Source organism: Erythranthe guttata, chromosome 14 (genome assembly GCF_056151865.1).
Source record: "Erythranthe guttata isolate IM_541 chromosome 14, IM_541, whole genome shotgun sequence".
Classification (NCBI taxonomy): domain Eukaryota; kingdom Viridiplantae; phylum Streptophyta; class Magnoliopsida; order Lamiales; family Phrymaceae; genus Erythranthe; species Erythranthe guttata.
The window spans coordinates 16,514,809-16,541,065 of NC_142546.1; the positions used below are offsets into that span (position 1 = coordinate 16,514,809).

Here is a 26,257-nt window from a genome sequence, read left to right on the forward strand (position 1 = left end):
TGTGTTGGACGGGAGGTGGATTTGTTGTCTTAAATATCAACAAATCGATCAAATTTTACGATTTACGATTTATGAAAACTTTAAAGGTATTATATTATTTATGATAAACTTGTGATAATAAATGTGGCGAATATTTTGGATATTGAAATCAAATTTGTAATTAGGGTGGAGCGGCTAGGAATATGGAGTAAGTATAGGGGTGATTCTTCAATCTTCCCAACTGTTTCAGCCAGAGATATGGATTTTCGGAAATTACAACTTGATTTCCACTTGGGGGCATTTCCGGTTTAAACACTTTAAAATGGTATATAATATAGGGGCCAAAATAGTAATTATAACACGTTTATTATAAATAATATAATAAATTATTGTTTTCTTAAATCGTAAATCGTAAAATTTGATCGTTTTGTCGATATTTAAGATTTATTTTAACATTTGAATCGACTTAGGTATGAATAATTGAATCGTAAGATTTGAATCGTAAATCAAAAGATTTTAAACTCGGTATTGTGAATTTTCGTAAATTCGCAATACCGAGTTTAAAATCTTTCGGATATTGCAAGAGAGATCCACTTTGGGGTTAAATCTGCAATTTGGGCGGAGCGGCTGGGAATATGGAGTAAGTATATGGGTGATTCTGCAATTTTCAAAACTGTTTCGGCCAGGGAGGTGGATTTCCAGAAATTACAAATTGACCCCAACTTGGGGTGAATTTCTTGTTTAAGGACCAAATTAAAAAAAAAAATGTATGTAATATATAGGGACCAAAAATCGTAAAATTTGATCGATTAGTTGATATTTAAGATTTATTTTAACATTTGGATCGGCATAGATAAGAATGAATTGAATCATAAATCATAAGATTGTATGCTCGTTATTGCGAATTTTCGTAAATGTGGCGGATATTTTGGATATTGAAAGAGAGATCCAGTCTTTGGGGTCAAATTTGCAATTTCAGCGAGGGAGGTGGATTTTCGGAAATTACAAATTGACCTCCACTTGGGGGCATTTTCGGTTGAAAGGCCGATATTAAAAATGGTATATAATATATGGACCAAATCTGTAATTATAACATGTTTATTATATATAATATAATAAATTAAAGTTTTCTTCAATTGTAAATTGTACAATTTGATCGTTTTGTCGATATTTAAGATTTATTTTAATATTTGAATCGACTTAGGTATGAATAAATTGAATCGTAAGATTTGAATCGTAAATCATAAGATTCTAAACTCGGTAATGCGAATTTTCGTAAATGAGTCACACGCGATTATAGCTAAGGAGGACTTGAAACATACTGCGTTGGTGGCGGATATTTAAGATATTGCAAGAGAGATCCACTTTGGGGTTAAATATGCAATTTGGGTGGATAGGCTGGGAAGACGGAGTAAGTATAGGGGTGATTCTGTAATTTTAAAAAATGTTTCGGCCAGGGAGGTGGATTTCCAAAAATTATAAATTGACCCCCACTTGGGGTGCATTTCTGGTTTAAGGACCAAAATTAAAAATAGGTATAATAATATAGGGACCAAAAATCGTAAAATTTGATCGATTTGTTGATATTAAAGATTTATTTTAACATTTGAATCATCATAGATATGAATGAATTTAATCGTAAGATTTGAATCGTAAATCATACGATTTTACGCTCGCTATTGCGAATTTTCATAAATGTGGCGGATATTTTGGATATTGAAAGAGAGATCCACTTTGGGATCAAATTTCCAATTTGGGTGGAGCGGTTAGGAAGATTGAGTAAGTATAGAAGTGATTATGCAATTTTCAGAACTGCTTCAGCTAGGGAGGTGGATTTTCGAAAATTACCAATTAACCTCCACTTGGGGGCATTTTCGGTTTTAGGACCAAAACTAAAATTGGGATATAATATAGGGACCAAAATAGTAATTATAACACATTAATTATAAATAATATAATAAATTATTGTTTTCTTAAATCGGAAATCGTAAAATTTGATCGTTTTGTCGATATTTAAGATTTATTTTAACATTTGAATCGACTTAAGTATGAATAATTGAATCGTAAGATTTGAATCGTAAATCATAAGATTTTATACTCGGTATTGCGAGTTTTCGTAAATGAGTCACCTGCGATTATAGTTGAGGAGTCGAAGCATACTGCGTTGGTGGCAGATATTTCGGATATTGCAAGAGAGATCCACTTTGGTGTTAAATTTGCTATTTGGGTGAAACGACTGGGATAATGGAATAAGTATAGCGGTGATTCTGCAATTTCCAAAATTGTTTCAGTCAAGGAAGTGGATTTCCAGAAATTACAAATTGACCCCCACTTGGGGTGCATTTCTTGTTTAAGGACAAAAATTTTAAAAAAAATGTATGTAATATAGGGGACCAAAAATCGTAAAATTTGATAAATTTGTTGATAGTTAAGATTTATTTGAACATTTGAATCGACATAGATATGAGTGAATTGAATCTTAAGATTTGAATCGTAAATCATAAGATTGTTTGCTCGTTATTGCGAATTTTAGTAGATGTGACGGATATTTTGGATAGTGAAAGAGGGATCCACTCTTTGGAGTCAAATATGCAATTTGGGTGTAGCGGTTAGGAAGATGGAGTAAGTATAGGGTTGATTCTGCAATCTTCACAACTATTTCAGCCAGGGAGGTGGATTTTCAGAAATTACAAATTAACCTCCACTTGGGGGGCATTTCCGGTTTAAGGACCAAAATTATAAATGGTATATACTATAGAGATCAAATATGTAATTATCGCAAGTTCATTATAAATAATATAATAAATTAAAATTTTCTTAAATTGTAATTCGTAAAATCTGATCGTTTTGTTGATATTTAAAATTTATTTTAACTTTTGAATCGACTTAAGTATGAACAGACTGAATCGTAAGATTTGAATCGTAAATCATAAGATTTTAAAATCGGTATTGCGAATTTTTGTAAATGAGTCACACACGATTATAACTGAGGACGAGTCGAAGCATACTGCGTTGGTGGCGGATATTGCAAGAGAGATCCAATTTGGAGTCAAATTTGCAATTTGGGTAGTGCGGCTGGGAAGATGGAGTAAGTATATAAATGCCCCCCAAGTGGGAGTCAATCAGTAATTTATGGAAATCCACCTCTCTTGCTGAAACAGTTCTGAAAATTACAGAATCACCCCTATACTTACTCCATCTTCTGCTCCACTCAAATTGCAAATTTTGTCCCAATGTGGATCTCTCTGGAATTATTCGAAATATCCGTCAGCAACGCAGCATGCTTCGAATCCTCCTCAGTTGTAATCACGTGTGATCCGTTTGCGAAAATTCGCAATACCGAGCTTAAAATCTTATGATTTACGATACAAATCTTACGATTCAATTCATTTATACCTAAGTCGATACAAAAGTTAAAATCAATCTTAAATATCAACAAATCAATCAAATTTTACGATCTACGATTTAAGAAAACTGTAATTTATTATATTATTTTTAATAAAGTTGGGATAATTATAGTTTTTGTCCCTATACTATATACAATTTTTAATTTCGGTTCTTAAACCGGCAATTCCCCACAAATGGGGGTAAATTTGTAATTTACGAAAATCCACCTCCTTGGCTGAAATATTTCTAAAAATTGCAGAATCACCCCTATACTAACTCCATCTTCCCATCCGCTCCACACAAATAGCAAACTTGACCCAAAGTGGATCTCTCTTGCAATACCCAAAATATCCGCCACCAACGCAACATGCTTCGACTCCTCCTCGGCTGTAATCGCGTGTTACTCCTTCAGGAATTTTCGCAATCCTGAGCTTAAAATCTTATGATTCACGATTCAATTCATTCTTACATAAGGTGATTCAAATGTTAAAATAAATCTTAAATACCAGCAAATCGATCAATTTGTACGATTTACGATTTTAAGAAACATTTTATTTATTATATTATTTATCATAAACTTGCGATAATTATAGTTTTGGTCCCTATATTATATACCATTTTGTATTTTTGTTCTTAAACCAGAAATGCGCCCCATGCCGGTGTCAATTTGTAATTTCTAGAAATCCACCTATCTGCAAGAAAAAGTTTTGAAAACTGCAGAATCACCCCTATACTTACTCCATCTTCCCGGCCGCTCTGCCCAAATTGCAAATTTGACCCCAAAGTGGATCTCTCTTGCAATATCCGAAATATCAGCCACCAACGCGGCATGCTTCGACTCCTTGGCCATAACCATGTGTGACTCATTTACAAAAAAATGCAATACCGAGCCTAAAATCTTATGATTCAAGATTCAAATTGTACGATTAATTTCATTCATACCTAGGTCGATTCAAATGTTAAAATAAATCTTCAATACCACAAATCTATCAAATTTTACGATTTACGATTTAAGAAAACTTTAAATTACTATATTAGTTATAATAAACTTCGGATATTTACAGTTTTGGCCCATGTATTATATAACATATTAATTTTTGTCCCTAAACCGGTAATTCCCCCCAAGTGAGGGTTAATTTTTAATTTCTCGAAATCCACCTCCTTGACTGAAACAGTTCTGAAAATTGCAAAATCGCCCCTATACTTACTCCATCTTCACACCAGCTCCACCGAAATTGCAAATTTAACCCCAAAGTGGATCTCTCTTGCAATATCCGAAATATCCGCCACCAACGCAACATGCTTCGACTCCTCATCGGTTGTAATCGCGTGCGACTCATTTACGAAAATCCGCAACAATGAGCTAAAAATCTTATGATTTGCGATTCAATTTATTCATACCTATGTCGATTCAAATGATCAAATAAATCTTAAATATCAACAAATCGATCAAATTTTACGATTTACGATTTAGGAAAACTTTAATTTATTAAATTATTTATAATAAACTTGGGATAAACCATATCATCCATTGCAACAATGAGTCCTGCAATGATCATGTACGGACATTCTATCCTTTACATATCATAGAATACTAACTTGTATAACATCATCTCTATATCATTAATAAATATAATTTTTGGTCTTTTACCTTTTTACATATCAATCGTATCTCTTATTTCATAGCCCGTCTCACAATATACAATGCTTTGTTTTAATATGATCCTTATATTCAGTCTTCTAATATTGATCAGGAAATGGGAAACTTCGATGTAGCATCTCGTTATCCCCTTCATTACTCACGCTTGCGTAAAAAAATACATTTTACAAAAATATGTAAACAGGTCACCGGCACCGTGCATTGCGTGGTGCTCTAACCTAGTATATATATATATATGCTTTAACAAGGGTATTATTGTCATATTTTGGCAAAAATTAACAATTGGGAGGTTTTTGTAGGCTTTTGTATTTATGTGTAGTATGTAGCGGTATATAGTATAGGGGTGTTTTTGTATTTGACCCCTTAATTAATTTTCAATAAACGTTTGAACTTGTCATTAGTACTATATATGCATAATACTTATGGCATGTTCAAGATTTATTGAGCAATTAAGTAAACCTTCATCAAAACGACTTGGATTTAATTAAACGCCTATAATTCTTGACGCCCCACAAATTCGAGTCCCTTCCACAGCCTGAGAAAAGAAAAAGACAATTAAGAATCAAAACAATATATATATGTTCTTAATTAATTGTAAGGCAAAACTTAATGAAATATGATTATATATACCCACAGCAAGCCGTACAACACCCAATCCGTAAATTAAGTCGAGTGGGGCGTTGGATTGATCTTGGCAAGACAGCCAACGTGGACAACGGTGTTTTCATTGAAAGTTGAAGTTCCTAAGAAATGGTGGGTTGATTTGCCATCTTCAATTCATGACACCTTGTTTATTCTTAAAAGGCCACGCACCACTCAACGCAGCAAGCATCAGTAACCCTTTGCAAATAAATACCATCAGAACAAACAAAAAAAAATATCCAATTTCTGACAAGTAAAGAAAATCCAAAGCATATTAGCGTACAAAAAGATAAAGGTCATCACTGATTATAATTTTGTTTTCCTACGCCTGTAGCAATGTATCTGCCATATTATAAAATAAGTATGACCATTCACCCTCAATGCCACATTCGAAAAAAATACGTGAGAGCTAAAAACCGGCTAGAACAGAAAGTTGAGCACCTAACTTTCAGTCATTTCTAATCTCTAGACAATTAATTGTAACATCAATCGAACTCCCATAAATAATTGGTAATGCACAAATAGCGAATAAACACGCATTCATTATTATTTTGAACGAATAGGCTCTCACAAATTGAAACTAAAAGCCATATGCATCCCCACAATGCGAAGAATTGGCGTCGGCAAGGGGGGCCTGCCCATGAAGTTAATTTTTTCCTATCAGAGCCATAGACATGTAAAATGGCATAATTTACTTTCAATGTTCTTAACATCGAACAAAATACGAGAATCACGAAAGTTACCTAGAAATGATTCTCAGTCGGCTTTCTTCTGGTCGAGCCAGTTTCGAGGCCACACACTGCGGCCATCATTTATTTCATATCGCATTCCTTTACTCCAGTAGCGTTCACCAAAAGTCAGAAAATTGAGCAAAAGAAAGAAATTCATACACATTATGCAAACAAGCAGTTTTAGGTTTAGGAAAATATACTCTCTTTTGATGCAGGAGCCGTGCACTGTAAATGTAATTTGACTCTCCCTCTGTCTCTCCTATTGAATAACAGTGCATCGGAAATAGTTGAGTTGCCTTCTCTCCTATCGAACATAAACGGCGGTGCATTGAACATTATGCAGAGCATCAATCCCATAATGTAGCTTTCACGCTAATTTTTCACAAAAAATAAATATACATATAAACTTCTACAAATACATGGCAACTACAGGAATAAAAACAATTACAGCCATACCACATGAAGATTACTGACTACATGTTTATTGTCATGATTAAAAAATTCTAAATTAATTTAGCATTTTATTTAAAAACAAATGTCCGATTTGGCCACAAAATATGTTCGGTGTTGCAATGGAACTTGAACTACGTATTTGTTATAATTATATATGTATACATAAACACACACACAAGATTTTTACTTAATCCCATTTGTCTATTAGCAATAGAAGAGTATAATGTGAATTATAAATCTCATAGGCTTTAACAAGCTCATCTCCATAACAAGCAATCAATATTGACAATAAACAGAGTTGATATACCAGATCACGAATATATATACATTATATATTAAATAAATCATAATATGTGAATATTGAGATTTCATTGCAAATATATACTATAAAAAACAGAGAGCAATTAAATTTTTTTTTTTTCTTCAGCACTATGTTTCATCGAGGATAAGGATATCAATACCTATAAATAATAGACAACGCATATCAGCGAAGTTGCAGCCTAAAAAATAATCTTCTTCCCAAAGTCAACACATAACAAATGAGCAGAATATTCTATTGGCCAAAACCAAAACTGTAACGAGATCAATAAACAGTTAAATCTTCTCTTATTGGACGAATAATTTGCTCGAGGCACTTAGCTTTTTATTCACACCACCTCAATCTATTGCATCTTTATTAGTTTATCTACTGTTCAAACTCCTCCATTAATTCCACATAGCATTGTTCAGACAAGTAAAACCGAGGCGCATAAAAAGTAAAAATAATAATGTGTTTCACCTTTTCACGTTCGGATCCAACTTTAGTAAACATAAAAAGTAATCATACCAGATAATGAAATTAAAGATGGAGGTTTTGGAAGATCCATTTGAACTCAAATTGATGCCTTCATGATCACCATGGGCCAACATAGATGAATAAATATATTTATTATAATTATCCATTTGGAAAATGTCAGGATGAAATAAATTTCCGAGCAAGATTTTGAGATGCAAATGAAAGAAAGGTATATATGAAAGCCAATCCATACAACTATTCAGAAGTAGTGCACCTGCGCTTCCAACTGATTCCAAGAAATCACATTTTTTTAATGTATGTTCAAGAAGATCGCCATCTGCCCATCAAAATTTGGCAGCAAAATGAAGCGCAAATCTGCAATTTTATCAAAGATGATGCGAGAGAGTTTTCAAATAAAGAGAGTTTTCAGTGAAATATGAAAAATGAAAAAAAAAATAGAAAGTGGAAGTAGAAAAACCATGCTGACTGTACCTTTTACGGAATGAAGTCAGGAAGACCCTCAAGCTGGAAGACTTCTTCCATTACGGTCTACAAGAAATTGGTTCAAAAATAGTAACAAAAAATAATAATAATTTCAGATAGGAAAAAAAATTAGGTAGGACAGATCGTGCATAAAATAATGAAGTATACCAATTACAATAACAAGAACTACGTAACAAGAAATGTGAGTTGCTCAGTTAAGTTTTCCCAAAACAAAAACCAACAATTAACACAAAAAGAGTAATAATAATAAGTCACATTTTCACACACAATTATCCGTAAGACCGAAATCGCGCAAACGGAACGAAAACTCGCCTACATTATTCCGTTCAGGCGTAATATCCGGCTCATCGCTAACTTCGATCTCGTAGTCATCTTCCAAATCCTCTTGGTCGTCAACTTCCAGTGGCACCACCTGACTCTGATTAACGGGCCGCCCCAAATTAGGCGAGCTTGACGTTGACGTGGACATGGCCCGGGCCCGGATGCTGCCCACGTTAGCGTAGTTCACCCTCCGGTCCCGCAAGAAGACGTGCACTATGATTGCCACCCTGGCGTGGCGGTGGAGCGAAAGTTTTTGGCCGAGAGAAACGGTGTCGAAGCACCGGATTGCGCCTGCGGGAGAAACCATCCACGGGAGCACCTTTCGGTTCGATATTCTTGAAACCACGAGCAATCTCGATGCTAGCGATGCTTGTTTGTAGAGACTGCTCAATCCCGACCGCTCCGAAGGGTTATCTGCTTCGACCACAGACGATATGTATATGAACCCCTGCATTCCAAAAAATCGGAATTTTGGAAATCAGGATGAAAGAAATCTCTATTTTAGTCACCTTTAATAATAAAAAAACACAATGTATAATATTTGGGAAAGAAAATGAGAATACTTTCGCAGATTAAAATCGGATCGAAATTCAGAATCTATAAATGTATTCCAATTCCATTCAAAAAAAATCACAAAAATCGGAATCGGAACTTCTGGAATTTGCAACGGAAGGAAACTATTTTTCGAAAATCATAAATATTCGGATCGGAAAGTTTCCGTTCCAATAAAGGTACCTCTTCAGTTCTGCTGATGGTGAATCCGAGCTTGGTGTCGGTGTCCTTGATTTTGATCTCAACAGGTATCTCCCCCGCGAGAGCGGAGAACCATAGACGAACGCCTCTCACAACGCCAATGTCCACGCCGTGGTAATCCTCAAAACCGTAGATGCTCGTGTTTGCAAGGTTCGACAGGTCAGCAAGCGATCCAGCACTCACCGTAGAAGAAGCTGTATCTCCCGATATGTACAAAAAAAAATTAAAAATTAATAATAATAATCGAATGATATATAGTTATGATGAAAACATATTCGAATTATATATATAATAATATACACCTTGGTGAGTAGGGATTCGGTTTGAATGTTCATGAAGACGATAGGAACACCGGACGCCTGAGAGGCGTTGATCCATGCGTGGGCCCGAGCCAGGGTGTCCTCAAGATCGTTGTAGGGGGACCCGGCTTTGTCGACCGCTTTTGGCAACAAGAGTAAAAAAATTCTCCTTAAAAAACAGATTTATGTAATAAAAGTTGTTCAATCTACAGCACCTGTATTGGTTTTGGATGAAGACAGGAGAAGAGAGGGAAGGATTTTGCAAATCGAGCAGTGATTCATCCACTTCCGTAAAGCAGCAATCTACGCAGAGAAAATCGAAAAGTATGAGAAGAAAAAACAGATAAACACAACAAATTTGTTCGAAAGCCCTCGAAACTTTTGCGAATCTCACACGGAACTGAAGGGAGAGAGAAAAATAACTACAAGAGGATTGAGATCTTAGGCAGAGGGGAAATTGAAAAGCAAAACGGAAAAAATTCACCGAATGATAGTAAACTCACCTTATCTTTCTGCACGGACATTCGACGTGAATTATCACTGGGACAACAAACAATATCAGTAGAAACTGGATGCTGAAAAATATTGAAGCAGAGAAAAAATATTAGAAGAAAAATTCAAAATTGAAAAGAAAACGGCCGTTACCTTTCACGGCGCTGTTCAGGGCGCAGTTCAGGGGTGAAGCCATCATCTTGACACTTCCCTTTGCCGGTGGTGCGAGCAATAGCCCTTTATCTGCCTTCCACGTTAATTCTGGTTAAGAAATACATAGAATACATATGCACACAACAGAGCAAGAAAACACACACACACGCACGAAATTCAATTGGGTTCTACGAGAAGAAATTAATTTCACAAAGAAAAGGGAAAATCAAAACATGGATTTTGAATTAAAAGTTAAAGATCTGAAAAATAAAATTATTCATACTAATTATGCATAAACCAAAAAAAGTTGAAGAGAATAGTTAACGAAGGATATGAGTCATGGTGGGTACGGATGATTCCGGATGCGATCAAAAGTGGAGAACGCCTGCAATTGGAGGAAAATACGGTGGGAAGTGACGTTGGCGGCAAGGGCGGTGGGCGTCGACGTGGATGGAGCGTGAGGCGGTGGCCGACATTGGAGATGGAAAAGAGGGTCGGTCAGCAATAGGAGGCGATGGAGATCAAAACGACGTCGTTTTACAGGAAGTGGAATAAAAGAAAAGTGAAAATCAAGCACACGTAAAGAGAAAAGAAAATAATAAGAACAGCTGATTGGTGGGAATGTTGGGAACGGCAGCGTTTCATAATTATTTGGGCCAAAACAAAAAGGTAAAGAAAATGCATAAAAGAAAATTAGGAGATCCCTATAATATATAATTATTTGGGCCAAAACAAAAAGGTAAAGAAAATGCATAAAAGAAAATTAGGATATATATATATATATATATATATACACGGCATGCTCATAATTCCAAAGCCTATTCCTTTTCTACTTCTCCTCCGTACCTGCAACTCTGCAACCCTTGTTTTTCCTCTTGCTACTCTCCTCAAATCAGATTCGGAAATCTTCCAACTCCGGCGATGGGTGACGGTGAGATTTACCGGCGTACTCACTGTATCAATTTTTTTTCCTTCTAATTTTTAGTTGCAGGATGTTATTAATTCATCTAATTGAATGATTTGGTTGAAGATGGAATATCCCGAACCCTAATTTATTCCATTGTTCTCTGATGGGTTATGTTTTATATATATGTGGTTTAGCAATTTTTTCTGCTTATTGATTTTGGGGGCTGTGTGCTTTCGTTAATCGAGTTTTAGTATTTTTTTGACAAATTCGCCTCTCTTTTTTGGATACTGTAATTTGAAGCTATAGGCTTACTTTTTTTTTTTTTTTTTTTCTTCTAATCAAAATTTGTATAGTTCAATTTTTTATTTTTTTTTTATTTTATTTTACTACTTATTATTTTACCACAAATTTTGGAATGATTTGGCACAGACAAGCATATTTGAAATTTTATCCTGAAAGATTTTTGATTAAATAATTGCAATCAATTAGAAAATTCTAACAGTAAAGCTGTAACCTTTATAGTGAACATGCTCACTAAAAATTTGTAGGACTCAGACTTAATGTTTTCCCTCAGGGATCTCTTTCTAACGGAAATTTCTTGAGATATTATAAATATAATTTCCCTTTCGGACTTTATGTTATACAGTAGCATAACTTTTCAAAGGATCCTGTTCTGCTCATTCTTTTGCTGAATGGAGTATAATAATATCGAAATTTGTTGGAGAAACAATTATCTCGAAATTAATTATCTTGACGGGATCAATCCGTTCAGTCGAGTGTTTTATCGTATCTGAATAATACCTTGTTATACGTATCGCTCTGTTGATGAGAAAGTTCTTCTATTTGCTTCATGCATAGTATAATTTGATCCACCAGAATCTGATTTTGTTTTACAATTTTCTTTTTACGTAAACCTTTGCCTAGATATGCAGCCGGATCATGTTAGACGATTTGAATACGAGGAGTTGGTTGGATTTACCGACAACTTCAGTGAGAGCAATTACATCGGTCGTTTCCAATTCGGCAAAATTTATCGTGCGGTGCTTGGGAAAACCTGTCCAACTAAATTGTTGGTGAAGATATGGGAAGTTCCAGAAATATACAGTTTCAAGCCCGTGGATAATAAAATTCGACTAATGGTATGTTTGCGATTTCGGTATTGTTTCAACCTTTAAATTTTTTGTTATCTCTTACGACTTTTTTCACATGTTTCGCATGTGCTTGTGCAGGAGGAAGTCATTTTACTTCGCCATGAAGTTGTGATCAAGCATCCGTGCATGGTAAAGATGTATGGATACTGCTTCGACGATGAACATCTTGGTGCTGTTTATTTACTGAATCCATTTGACTCGATTTTTAACCTCATTTCTAAAGGTATTCGATTTTCTTTTTTTTTTATCCCTTTTCGAGATTTCTTATATACTGCTTCTCTCGTATGAGATGTTGTTAAGTTTTGAAAGTTGGCAGTTCATATACAACGATGATTATTATTATATTCAGATTTTACCTAACTTGTGCTAAATAACTGAAAAGTGTGTTCGACTCATAGATAGTTACACATGGCTGCAAAGGATCAAAGCGGTATTTGGATTGGCTTCCGTTCTCAAATTTCTACATGCTAAATACCCTACTTCATATTTCACCCCTTTCGTAGTTCAGAATCTTGATCCTGCTCATATAGTGATTGAAGAGGTGCGTTTTGATGCTTTTTTAAGTACGCACGTTGGTTTTCGTACTAGTATGAAGAAATCGGTTGATTAGTAGTTGACTAATTATGCAGGACTATAATCCAAGGCTATGCGACTTCGGGCTGATGTGTGGTGGAATTCTCCCCAATAGAAGATCGTATTCCGGCCCATTGGGTTGCTATGGCTACATCGATGTTAGTGCATCCAGTCAAGGTATGTATATTCTCCACCATCTATGCACTATTCATTTAACAACTAATTTATAATCTTACCTTATTATCTATCATGCCATCAATTGTTTGAAACTTGTTGAACGTTTATCGAGCTATCTTATTGCAATGAAACCTAAACATTGCATCCCTTTTTGTGGGAAAAGTTTGCACACTTGAAAAATTGTGAGTTCCCTAGTCCTATTTATGAATCTAAAAGGATTATTTATTGGGTTTTGTAACAGATGATTGCTCGAACAAGAAAGACGTGTTTGCATTTGGGGTGATACTTCTAAGTTTGATATCGAAGAGAGTTTACACCGAAGAAGACAGACAATCTGGTTTACCAACTGTTTACGAATGGGCTTTAGGACAATGCCAAGCGTTTGAATCGTACAGTGAAATGAGAGATGCAAAGTTTTCGCTTGTCCATAAAAGTATGGCGTCTGAAAGTGAATTTTGTGGTGAAGATGGGCACAAGATTACTATGATTGCGTTAGAATGTGTTAATGGAGTCCAATCTGAACGGCCTGCAATGAAGCAAGTTTTTAGAGCTTTACGGAAACTCGAAGTCGTTAAGGACAATGCTGAATTCATTGGAGCGAACAACAAAATGCTGCTTCGGCCATGGGAAATTACTAAAAAGAGCTGCTGATTTATTATTTATGGCATTGAAATATGATATTAGAATGTGATGTATGCACTAGGGAATGATGTTAGAATATGATGTTATTTATTAAAAAAATGGTGTGCTTCACTTTGTCATTTTGCTTGAGATAGACTTTACCCACTCCAATTATGAGAATGAGATGAAGCGTTGGATAGAGGATAATTACATTTTTCGTCCCTATACTTGGCACATAAAACAATTTTAGTCCTCCTACGGCGAATCTCGCCATGGGTTTAAGCTCAAACTTCCCACTTTTTTACATTTTTGGTTTCACCGTCAACTCTCGCAGTTAACTTAAGTGTAATTGTCATGTGCAATGAACGTGATGTCCATGTGGCAGCCAAAATGGAGCCAAAACCCCAAAACAAATTTCCTCTTCTTTCCCCTAAACCCTAGGAAACTCAAATTCTTCTTTGAATCCCCAAAATTCGCACCAATCTTTGTGAACCCTAGTTTGTAATACCTTAGATCCATAAAACCATAAGAAATCCAAAGTATTGAGTTGCCAAATTTGTTTGAGCATCTCCAAGAGATGTACTGTATGCTAAATTTTAGCATATATTACAACTTTTATAAAAAAAAATGAGCTCCAACAGCTATTTTAAAAATTAGCACACTAGTGAAATAATGGATTTGACTTTCTAAATTTGACAAGCCAAGCTTGTCTGCTAAAATTTACTTTTTGCCCTATAAAGTACAAAAACATGGAAAATTTAATCCACATCAACTTCCCCACCAAAAGTTTTCTTCTTATGTATAGTTATGATAAAATATAATTTTTGTTTATTATTTTAAATTTATTGCTGGAGTTAGTTAATGTGTCAAAGGTGGTGTGTTAAAATATAAACAACCACTGTTGGAGTGAGTCACAAAAAAATATGTGCTAAAACACTGTTCATTGTGTATAATTTGATAAGAAGTTGCAAATTTTAGAATAGCTATTAGAATTGCTCTTAGATCCAAGGTGATATCCCTAGTCTTGCATTGCGCGATTATAGGACAAAAAATGGTGAGGAATTATACACATTTGGAGTTTACTTATATTATTTTGTGAAAAATGACTTTTTTGGTTGATTGTTTGTTTTTCCTATTTTTCCTATTTTTTTTTAATTTTAATTTTAATTTTTTAATTTTTTATTTCTTTCGTGACATCGCAACTTTGCAGAAACATATCAAAATCGAAAATTACTGTAGCGCGATCATGACGTTCCAACTCCACAAACGTTCCAACACATCTGAATTAGGGTTGGCGATTCTGACTTGCCTTATTTAACCTCAATTGGAAGATTCAAAACGGAAATTTAGAGGTAGAGTTTATGTTCATAAAGAATTATTATGAAGTAGAGATTTTCGATACAAATATACTCGGCCTCATGTTTAGAATGCCAAAGGACTAGAGGTGTAGTCCACCTCAATTTTAACTGCCACACGAACAATAATATTATTGTGTTTACAGTAATTTTACCGTCAATGACAGTAATATAATTACGTTGACTTGTCCACAAATCAAACAAAATATAAAAACGCAAAAAATAATAATAATATTGTTGTGGTTGACAGTATAATTACTGTTAGTGACAGTACAATTACGGTCAACGTTCAACGACGGATGTAAAAAAAAAATATAAAACTTTTAGGGAAAAAAAAATTAAATTTAAAGGTCAACGTCATAAACCAGCGGTTGAAAAAGCAAAAAGAAAAAATGTAAACACCGGAAACCGGTGGCAGAAAAAGCAGAAAAAAGGGAAAGAAAAAATCAACAGCGAAACAAAAAAAATTCACAAAAAAAGAAAAAGTCAAAATTAAAGTTAAATTGAGGTTACAATTAGGAATTGAGTTAAAGGGTTGGGGGTAATTTTGTCATATACATTAATTTTTTTCTTTATTTATAATACATATATTAAATAGAAAAGCTTATTGAGGAAATAGATATAACCCATAAACTAAACCTAGAATAATAAAGATGGTTGATTAGTGACTTATTCATAAAAACTCCATTATTTAGTTAATCATGGATCATCTCCCAAACCAAACGAGACCTAAGAATTTATTATATATTATTCTCTTATATATATATATATATATATATATATATATATATAAAAGAATCGTTAAACATATAATTCTATTTATTTTATTTATGCTTAATTGAAGAACTTTTAGCAAACAAAAAATTCAAGCGAGTGGATTTCTAATAAATTAATAACTACGGACTGTTTGGCGCCTAATCTTCTAAATTTGAAGATTTATTATATATATCGAGGGAGCTGCCGCGAAACCCTTGTTCCATACTTCCTTCCTTAACTGACACCTACCTCCACCAATTCTTACGGCGGAGCTTTTGGCGACGGTGTAATTGTCCGGCGAACGATTTATTTAAGGTACAATTTTTCCATCCCAACTATTTTTTTTGTTTAATTCCTTTTTCCTTTGTTGTGTGCTTTTGGTTATGGAGCTAAAGGTTTGCTTTTTCCCCTTTTTTTAGCCTATCTGATTCGCTTAGCTTCCTCGATTACTAAACTTTTCGGTTTCGTCAATTGAATTTTTTTTTTCTCACAAGTTTGGTGTTTTCATCCGATGTTATTGATATTGATTTGAGCTCGTGATTTTATCTGAATTTTCGTCGCCGAAATTTTGCCATTAAATAGTTGTATTGGTATAACAAACTAATGAAATTGCCCAATAAAATTATGGTTCTAGTTAATGTATTGCCCTCTATGTAGCATGGAAACTTCAACTTTCCTAATGTTTCCGCTTTTCGGAAACTCGAGGACACCTTATGAGCCACTTTGCAATTTCTAAAAAGTTATTAAATCAATTGCAAATTGATAGTTGATAGTAGATTTTTTTGATTATGTTTGTATGAAAAATTATAAAAAGAATTTATGTATAAGCAAAACTTTAAATATGTTTATATAGAATATTTATAAATATACCCCTATACTTTTAATATTTACACGTTTCCCTCAAATTCCCGTGTCCCCATTTACGGGACATGCCTTTTCCTCGTGTCCGTGCTACATAGATTGCCCTTATGGAGCAGTTTGGACATATTGCTAAACTGCCTTTATATGCTTGTGTGATGTGTTATATATTTATCTTCTTCCATACCTCACAGTCCTACTCGTTTAGCTATTTGCAATAAGACCCCCTTAGTTATTTAAGTTATATGGCACAAAGTTTCGCATTGAATCTTGTTACGTAACGGTAAATCCTCATGTGCCGCATGAAACTAGAAACAATATGCAAAATAGTTTCGTAGGTTTTTATATGTCACTGGATTAGTCAAATTATTACCATGATTAGTACTTCTTTACACGAATCGAATCCTGTTTCAGTTTGCGTATTCTTATATGTAAAGAAGTTTCGGTTTAGAATTTGGCATTTGAGTTGATGGAAATTACAGTTTGATATAGTTTTGATACACATATGCTAGAAAAATGGAGCTAGGAGATGTTCTCTACCTCTCGTATCAGGATTTGGCTAGTTACACCGATAACTTTTGCGAGAGCAACTTCCTCGGCCGTTTTCAATTTGGCAAACTTTATCGTGGGAAGATTGTCCATGCTGAATCGACTCGTTATGTGATGGTGAAGATATGGGAAGTTCCAAAAAGAAAATACATATACAGACCTGGAGACAACGAATCTAGACTAATGGCATGTTATCCCTTACCATATATATATATATATATATATATATATATATATATATATATATATATATATATATATACACATATATATATACATTTCAAATACTTATATATCTACGATTCCCGATATTTGATATACTTGCTTTTACAGGATGAAGTCGTTTTACTTCGCAGCCCTTTGGTGGTTAATCATCCAAACATGGTAAAGTTGTACGGATACTGTGATGAAATCGGTCATCTTGGTGTTGTTTATGATTTCAATCCGTTCGACTCCGTTTATAACCTCATTCCTAAAGGTATTGGGTGTTTTATTTCTGTTTTTAAATAGATTTTATCTCGAGTTTCTACAATTATGCAATTGACAATGATAAAATGACACCGCGCGATTTTCACTTGTGTGTAGATGATTTCACCTGGCTGCAAAGAATCAATGTCATCATGCGATTCGCTTCCCTCCTCAGATTCTTGCACACCGTGAAGAGCCCGTCGTACGGACCTCTCATAATTCGTAATCTTGATTGTGCTCATATTGTTCTTGACAAGGTACGGTGTTAAGTTTTTCATTCCCGTAATTGAATATCATATATATATATATATATATATATATATATATATATCAAATGAATGTAACAGTTATTCGTTTAATTCTGTTGCAGGATTATAATCCAAAATTATGCGATTTCGGTCTCGTCACTGGTGGGATTTTCCCCGATAGGTCAATATATAAATGCCATCATGTCCTTGGAAGCTATGGCTATATTGATGTCAAGTCGTTCGATGAAGGTATTTTTTTAACTAAAGTTTTGTTACAATCTTGACCAACTAAAATTTGAAGTTCTATTTTCTGGCGTTGATCAGGAATATTTTATAGATTATAATATTTTTACTGAATTATTGTTGAATGACCTCGAGCTATTTTAAAGATGATTAATAATAATGCATCACTGTTTAGAAATTAGTTCAGAAAGGCTAATTGCATTTTTGGTATTTTTGGTGCAAGAGGTAAGGCTCGGTTTTGGAAAAAGCCCTGATACTTAGGTTAATTGATCCTATAAGTTCCGATTTTTTTTTAAATTCTCAGTTTTGGACCCGACATCAAATTGATTTGCACAACACTCCTTTACTGATTTGCTCCTCTACGGATTTCTTGAATTACTGAGTTGTACACGGTTAAATTGGACTTTTTGCATTACTTTTTTTTTTTTTACAAAATCAGCAAATTCAGGCAACTAATTTCTCGTGTAGTCTGAAAGATTGATTCGACGTCAAGATTGCTTTTGTAACTGGGAAACATAAAGTGTTATCTTTTAAATATTAGGGGCAGTTTTTGAAATTAACCAAATTTCGAGATCACGAATTATCTTTTGTGGTACATTGGTAGATTTTACATACTTCTGATTGTGCTGCAATTTGCATCTAACCATATCATTATTTAATTTTTTTTAAATATTTATTTGTTTGAAAGTGCAAGTCATTTAGAAGTTTGTTGTTGCAGGTCAATCTACGGCGAAGCGAGACGTGTATGCATTTGGGGTTTTACTTATGAATATGATCTCAAAAAGAGTCGAGACTGAAGAAGACTGGCTAAATAATGCACCGTCGGTTTCCCGATGGGCTTGGAACAGTTGTTACGAATATGAACAGAATTCAAAAAGCGACTCGAAGAAGCCCAAGTTTTCGCTCGCCCACCAAAGTCTAAGTGAAGATCCCGATTTTGATGCTTCTGATATGCAAAAGATTACTGCAATGGCTTTCGATTGCACAAACGACGATTTTGCTATACGCCCAACAATGAGGCAAGTTATAAGTTTTCTTCTCAATCTCAATGTTGTGAAGAAGCATGCCATAGTTTCGATGTGAAAAACATAACCAGATTTCGAAAACATTTTGACACATTTCATTCACCCTTAAAGGTGCAATTTCAAAGATAAAATTAAATGTCAGAAGAATTTATTGTAACTTACAAATGTGTTTGATTTGCTATGCAAATTTACACTAAAATTTTATAAGTTGCTTTTGTGTCAGTGTGTGTGTGTGTGTGTGAAGCTCAGCCCATTACTGCAAATTTGTTTAACTTGGGCTTATCCGAGGTTGGTTGGGCCTAACAAAATATTCACAAAAGGAATGATTTATCCTAGTAAAATTAGGGCTCGCTCAGTTATCTATATTGGATTAGATTGGATTAGCATTTTCGGTTTCTTAGATTAAATTTTATATTAAAATCAGTTACTAAATATGAAATGGAAGAAACCACCATAAAATTCCCTTTCTATAGATAATAATAAAATTTAAAATAAAATATATAAATAATAATATAGAAAGAGACGTAGGGGACAAGTGGTCAACAGATTCAACAGAGTAGCAGCTACATCCACCTCTCATTCAAATTAATGAAACAATAAAATAATAGGGATTATTTGTCAAAAGCTCTCATCACACAAGTCTAATTACAATGGATCCAATTTTTTTTACAACGTTGTTAGATAAATCCATTTCAGTATTTATTAATAAAAAATAATAAATTATCACAATCATACCCCAAACCTAAAAGTAACGTATGTTTTAGAATTGGAAATAAAAAAAAATTTGTAATATATTTTCCTATTATTGACAGATGCTAAATCCTACATTAAAAATTATCTACTAATTAACTATTAAAATATTTTATTCAATATTTAAGCATTTTTAATTGTCTTAGCAAATTATTTAACACTTAACATTAATTAAACAATTATTAACACTACATAAAATATTTAATAAACATAATAATCTAAATAAAAATTAATTGAGAAAATAAAAAATCAACCCCCAACCCCTCGAAAACGTTCTGCATATGTCACGGACACGAAGCTCCTGCATCTGCCATGGACACAAAGCTCCAGGGTAGGGCTCCCACATCCATTGTCATTTGCTTCTCACGGCCATTCACCCAGGGCGCCCACCCGGGATGACTCTAGACGCCGTCACTACTCCATCGGAGACCAAAATCGAACGGAAAACACAGTTTATTTATTTTTTATTTTTTTTTGTAAATTTAATAAGAAAGTTCTAAATCCGTCGTAATTCGTTCTAATCATAAAATTAGTCGCTAATGATAGAGCATTAAATTAGTCGTAATTAGTCTCCATGTGCTTCTTGCTTCCATGGATGACGATATCTTTTCAAATTCGCGATAGACCGGGGACAACCGAGATCCACATCTTCGTCTGTAATCTGATCCGACGTCTATTCCTCTTCCCTATCAATTGTTGATATTTGTTTTTGTATTTCATCTCATCTGTATGAGTGATGAACTCTTCTATCGGGTAAGAATTGGGTTTGAGAATACATACTTGTCCAACCCTGGTTCATGTTTCGTCAAGCATGGGGAGGACTACTTTATATGTACATGACCCACTTCAATGTAAGAGTGGTTTTTGCACGCATAGTGGTTTTCAAACACATAGTGGTTTTTGACCGCATAGTGGTTTTCATTAATTCCATAGTCGTTTTCGTTAATGATAAGTTCTTGGTGAATTTTTGTAATGAAATTTATTAATTACATAGTGATTTTTGTTAATTACAGAGTGATTTTCATTAATTATAGAGTATTTTTTGTTAATTTGATAAGTTTTTAGTGAATTTTTGTAATGGAATTTGCTAATTACATAGTAATTTTCGTTAATTTACAGAGTGGTTTCATTAATTAGTGGTTTTTGTTGATTACATAGAGATTTTCGATAAGTTTATAGGTCGTGACGGAATACTATAATCACGTAGTGATTTTTGGTAAGTTTATAGTGAATTTCAATTTGTTAAAAACAATTATTTTTTAATTTAAATTTGAAAAACAGAAGTATAAAAAAAATAAAAAAAAAACACAAATTAAAAAAATGAAAAATAATTTTTTTTTAAAAAACAAAATCAAATTTTCTTATGAAGAAAAGAAAAAAAAATTAGATTTTTAGAATTGATTTGGGAGCATTAATTTGTGCATAAATCTGAAGCGTGAATTTGGGGTATAATTTTTGGAGAAGATTTAGGTGGATTATGTGTATAATTTTTTTTAATTTAAATAATTATACTAATTAATGATTAGTGGGGGCATATATAGTTTTTCAGGTCCATTAAATTTATGTCAAATATCATTTACAAATAAATAATTTTTCAAGAAGTAAATTTTCAATGCAGGGTGTTCGACGTATATCCCAAAATAATAATACTATTATGTTGGAAGATGTATTAAGTTGGGTGACTGACTGTTGGAGAAGTGACATGATTCATGAAATAAACATTTCATAGTATATCGTAAAGTACGAGTGTTGATCAATCTTCATGCGTGTAGGCAAAGAGGAACAAATTCAGTATCATCACCAACTATATGCTAACTAAAAAATATTCATAATTAATATATAAATTAATAATTATTAATTTATCGGTAAATTAATATTTCATTAAATTAATATGATTTTGATAATTCCAATTGTATTAATTTACAAAGGTTTTACTGTATTTCCAAATAAATAAAAATAAAAATAAAAATAAAAAGATTAACATGAATTACATTACCACCAATGAACACATTCAAAATATGTTCTCATACCCAAAAACTATAGCTAATTTTAGCTAATAATTATTAATTTATTTGCATATAATAAGGGCTTCTTTGATTGCCAAGATAAGCATAGTCAAAATAAAATTAAATAATTTAATGAAACTTAATTGTATTGTTGAACTTTGGAAGATTCAATAAAAAACAATGCTTAAAAGGCATGATAACATAATAATTACGGGTCGACCCAACAAGTTACATCAAACTTAGTCCAATTATTTAGTTAATCATGGCTAATCTTCCCAACCAAACAAGACCTAAGAATTTATTATATTCTCTTATATATATATATATATATATATATATATATATATATATATATATATATATATATATATATATATATATATAAGGCTAATAGAATACAGTTGACGTACACACTTGCTTTTTACAGGACGAAGTGATTTTACTTGGCCATAATTAGGTGATTAATCATCCAAACATGATAAAGTTGTACGGATTCTGTTATGAAGGTGGTCGTCTTGGTGTTGTTTATGATTTCAATCCATTTGACTCCGTTTATAACCTCGTTCTTAAAGGTATTCATTTTCTTTTTATTCGTTTTTCGTATCTGATTATACAATCTGGAACGATTTGCCATATTTTACTTACTGATAGATAGTCGGGCTGTTTTTGTTGAGATTTTCTTGATTTCTACAATATGCCAATTGACAATGATAGTAGGACACCTAATCGAAGTTTGAGTTTTATACATAGATGATTTCACTTGGCTGCAAAGAATCAATGTCCTCGTGCGATTTGCTTCACTGCATTGTCGCGGACACTGCGGTTCCAGTTCCGTTGCAACGTCGCGACTGCGTCGCGGCCGAAACGGACACATTTTAATTAAATTGTTAAAAAAATACAATATACTTCAATTATGTTTTTAATACCAATATTACAATTCAATAATATGCAAAATATTATTACAAATTAAAAAATAAATATTACAAAAAATATTATGAAAATATAAGCAATATTAATACCAAGTAGAACACCGAGCTAGAATTGTGTAGGATATAATTGAAGAGTGAAGCCAAAGATCTGTGATTCAGGGGAATCTTCAGTATCTAACGTGGCCACCACCATCATATTATTTATTTATTTTTTCTTTTATGTTTTTTTTCCTTATTTTTTTTAGTTAAATTAATTTTTTTTTCTTTCCAAATTATTTTTCACTGTTCCGGCACCGTTCCGGGGCCGTTCCGGCCGCATCGGGGCCGTTCCGTGGCTCCGTCTCGCCCATCCCACCGATTTCTCGGCGTTCCGACGAGTCACGGTGCAACTACCGTTCTGGTTACGGATTCTGGAACGGAGGGCACCGTTCCCGTTCCGGAACGGCCGTTCGGACCGTTCCGGCGAACCATTCCTCGGTTTTTTGAACACTATAAAGAGTCCGTACAGACCTTTAACACTTCGCAATCTTGATTGTGCTCATATTGTTCTTGACAAGGTACGGTGTAAGTTTTTCATTCCTGTAATTGAATATCGTATATAGCAAATGAATGTAACAATTATTAATTCAATACTTTCGCAGGATTATAATCCAAAATTATGTGATTTTGGTCTCGTAACTGGTGGGATTTTCCCTGATAGGGCCAAATATAAATGCTGTCGTGTGATTGGAAGCTATGGCTACCTGGATGTTGGCGCATGGCTTGAAGGTACTTTCTGTTACACTCTCGGCTACTAAGAATTGAAGTTCTATTTTACGGGCGTTGATATTGATTATCTGATGAAAATTCAATTAGTACGAGTATATCAAAGATTAATTAAAACTAAATATTTCAAGATTTGTATCATTTTTGTTTATATTAATTTGTTTGAAACTTCAAGTCGTTTAAAAATTTGTTGCAGATCATGCTCCGGATAAGCCAGATGTGTTTGCATTTGGGAATATACTTCTGAGTTTGATTTCAAAGAGAGTTTTCACCGAACAAAACCGGCATAATCTTTCACCATATGTTTTCAAATGGGCCTACACGAAGTTTTCGGAATATAAATATGGTCCAGATTGTGACTCGGAGAAAGATGATTCAGATAGTGATTCCTCGAAAAAAGATGATTTAGTTAGTGACTCCTCGAAGAAAGATGATTCAGATCGTGACTCGAAAAAAGATGATTCAAATAGTGACTCGTCGAAGAAAGATGATTCAGATCGTGACTCGAAAAAAGATGATTCAAATAGTGACTCGTCGAAGAAAGATGATTCAGATCGTGACTCGAAAAAAGATGATTCAAGTAGTGACTCGTCGAAGAAAGATGATTCAGATCGTGACTCGAAAAATGATGATTCAAATAGTGACTCGTCGAAGAAAGATGATTCAGATCGTGACTCGAAAGATGATGATTCAGATAGTGACTCCTCGAAGAAGCCCAAGTTTTCGCTCGTCCACCAAAGTCTAGCAGAGGAACCCGATTTTGATCCTTCTGATGGGCCCAAGATTACTGCACTCGGAATGGATTGCACACATGATGATTTAGGTAAGCGCCCCACAATGAAGAAAGTTCTAAGTTTTCTCCTCAATCTCGAAGTTGTGAAGAAACATGCCACAATTTCGCAGTTTGGCTCGTGTGAAAATGTCCTCTGATAGTAATTGATTTTTGGATTAACTTAGAATTACTGATGTCTAATTAATTTATCGCATTGAATCAATGAATTCTACTAGAGGTACAATTATTGTTTAGTAAAAAGTATTTTGTATATGCTATGTTTTGAGGTTAATATAATTTTGAATTTTGGTGTTTCAAAAGAGCCACTGTTAATATGTAACCGTTTTACTATTTTTCTCGTTTAAAACATTCTTTATTTGTTTTCGTTGTCGGTTGGATTTTGTATCTTTGATTTTTATCGGTGTGTGCTTAATGAGGCGACTATTTCATTTAGATGAGACCTTTTGTTGGTAGGTCGATTTTGTTGAATGATTTACTAACAAAAATCCAATGACATTAAAAAAAAAAGAAAAATCAGAATGCAGAATTTCGGAAATTGTAATAAAAAAAGTAAAAAAAAAGGGTAAATTCCACTTTACCCCTTTGTACTTTGGCTGGATATTACTTTACCCTCTTCTACTCTCAATTGCATCGATTCGCCCCTTGTACTTTGGTTAGATATCACTTTACCCCCTCCTATTCTCAATTCATCGATTTGCCCCCTTGTACTTCGGTTCGATATCACTTTACCCCCTTCTGCTCTCAATTGCATCGATTTACCCCCGTACTTGAAAAATTATCTCAATGTGGCCATCGCCGTTAGTTTTCAGACCTTTGACCTTAACACCGTTTGATCTAAGTTTAAAAATTACAAAAAACCACCCCTGCCAGTTTAAATAATTATCAATTAAAAAAAAATGTGGCTGACGTTGTGGACTATGTTTTCTCGCTGTCTTAAATTTTTTTATTATTTTAATTTTGTTATTTTTCATTTTTAAATTTTAACCGACAAAATAACTAACGGCGGGTTTTTTTTTATAGTTTTTAATACTACAGGAGGTGAATGCGACATTTTTCATATTATAGGAGTGCAAACTGTATTTTACCGAAAAGTAAATTCAGTACTCACTCGATTCGGAATCATTATATATATATATATATATATATATATATATATATATATATATATATATATATATATATATATATATATATATATATATATATATAAAGAAACTCATTACACTCGTCCTAAAATTGTTTAGCTCACCCAAATTCGCCCCCAAACAGGTCAATTTCGGTCTGAAACCTCGTGAATTAGTACATATTGATTTCTCTAAATATTCATCGTAATTGACCCACAAATAGCTTTGTTTAATTTGTCATGATGCTCTTCATTATTTTGATACATATAGTCATTTAGTATTTCTTTATGCTAAGCTTTTTCTTTGCAATTTCCCTTTTCTTATTTTTATGTGGAAAAGATACATTTTTCATCCCTCAAGTTTGCATAGATTTGAGATTTGGTCCCATATGTTCACAAAAAATACATTAGGTCCCTCATATTTTAATATTTAACATTTTTCGTCATTTCCGTCAATTTACCGTTAATCCGCCAGTTAAGATAGTGATGGACAAACGCTTGATTATGTTAGTTTTAACGAAAAATTGATGGAAATGACTAAAAGTGTCGAAATTTGAAACACGAGGGGACCAAATATGTTTTTTATGAACATGAGGGACCAAATGTGAAATTGATGCAAACTTGAGGGGTGAAAATTTGTATTTTTCCCTTTTTTCTGACATTAGCTTCATACTTGGAAATCACCAAGCCACCCATCACTTTTGTTTTTCTCTCAAAAGGAAGAGGCCCTCAATCGCAATACTTTTTTAAAAAAGGTAGGAAATTGTAAACATTTTTCCATTATTTTTGTATTTTGTTCCATATCATTTTT

General features: G+C 33.5%; 3 protein-coding genes and 1 pseudogene across 12 annotated transcripts; 3 read left to right on the forward strand and 1 right to left on the reverse strand.

Moving 5' to 3' along the window:
* Positions 1–5,262: 5,262 nt before the first annotated feature.
* Positions 5,263–10,729, reverse strand: LOC148765314 (uncharacterized). 8 transcript variants are annotated; one of them, XR_016029522.1, is made up of 10 exons: positions 9,508–9,725; positions 9,188–9,399; positions 8,448–8,900; positions 8,120–8,176; positions 7,902–8,002; positions 6,600–6,771; positions 6,412–6,498; positions 6,240–6,302; positions 5,657–5,866; positions 5,263–5,561 (listed from the first exon to the last, which is right to left on the reverse strand). XR_016029522.1 is itself a non-coding variant. In XM_088813007.1 (7 exons), exons 5-7 carry the CDS (start codon positions 9,581–9,583, stop codon positions 8,391–8,393), a joined length of 798 nt encoding a protein of 265 aa, XP_088669133.1. In that variant the 5' UTR covers positions 9,584–9,644; positions 9,720–9,807; positions 10,008–10,044; positions 10,150–10,250; positions 10,484–10,729; the 3' UTR covers positions 8,228–8,390. The 8 variants fall into 8 exon arrangements, 3 of the variants coding, with proteins under 3 accessions (XP_088669135.1, XP_088669133.1, XP_088669134.1); XR_016029523.1 differs by lacking the exon at positions 6,240–6,302 and adding an exon at positions 7,679–7,736; XR_016029524.1 differs by lacking the exon at positions 6,240–6,302 and having other exon boundaries at positions 6,600–6,703.
* Positions 10,730–10,890: 161 nt separating this feature from the next.
* Positions 10,891–13,785, forward strand: LOC105951752 (putative serine/threonine-protein kinase PBL16). The gene is made up of 6 exons (XM_012975204.2): positions 10,891–11,080; positions 11,981–12,195; positions 12,286–12,430; positions 12,606–12,748; positions 12,837–12,957; positions 13,199–13,785. Exons 1-6 carry the CDS (start codon positions 11,071–11,073, stop codon positions 13,606–13,608), a joined length of 1,044 nt encoding a protein of 347 aa, XP_012830658.1. The 5' UTR covers positions 10,891–11,070; the 3' UTR covers positions 13,609–13,785.
* A 1,935-nt stretch (positions 13,786–15,720) lies between these two features.
* Positions 15,721–19,287, forward strand: LOC148765315 (putative serine/threonine-protein kinase PBL16). Of its 2 annotated transcripts, XM_088814240.1 has the most exons (6): positions 15,721–16,004; positions 17,040–17,282; positions 17,430–17,574; positions 17,682–17,821; positions 17,935–18,061; positions 18,774–19,287. In XM_088814240.1, the coding sequence occupies exons 2-6, from the start codon at positions 17,064–17,066 to the stop codon at positions 19,136–19,138; spliced, it is 996 nt and encodes a 331-aa protein (XP_088670366.1). In that variant the 5' UTR covers positions 15,721–16,004; positions 17,040–17,063; the 3' UTR covers positions 19,139–19,287. The 2 variants fall into 2 exon arrangements, with proteins under 2 accessions (XP_088670366.1, XP_088670367.1); XM_088814241.1 differs by lacking the exon at positions 15,721–16,004 and having other exon boundaries at positions 17,016–17,282.
* Positions 19,288–20,641: 1,354 nt separating this feature from the next.
* Positions 20,642–24,460, forward strand: LOC105951751 (uncharacterized; annotated as a pseudogene). The gene is made up of 6 exons (XR_016029478.1): positions 20,642–20,662; positions 22,264–22,408; positions 22,587–22,677; positions 23,187–23,322; positions 23,407–23,533; positions 23,727–24,460. The product of XR_016029478.1 is annotated as an uncharacterized LOC105951751 (transcript).
* The last annotated feature ends 1,797 nt before the right edge of the window (positions 24,461–26,257 follow it).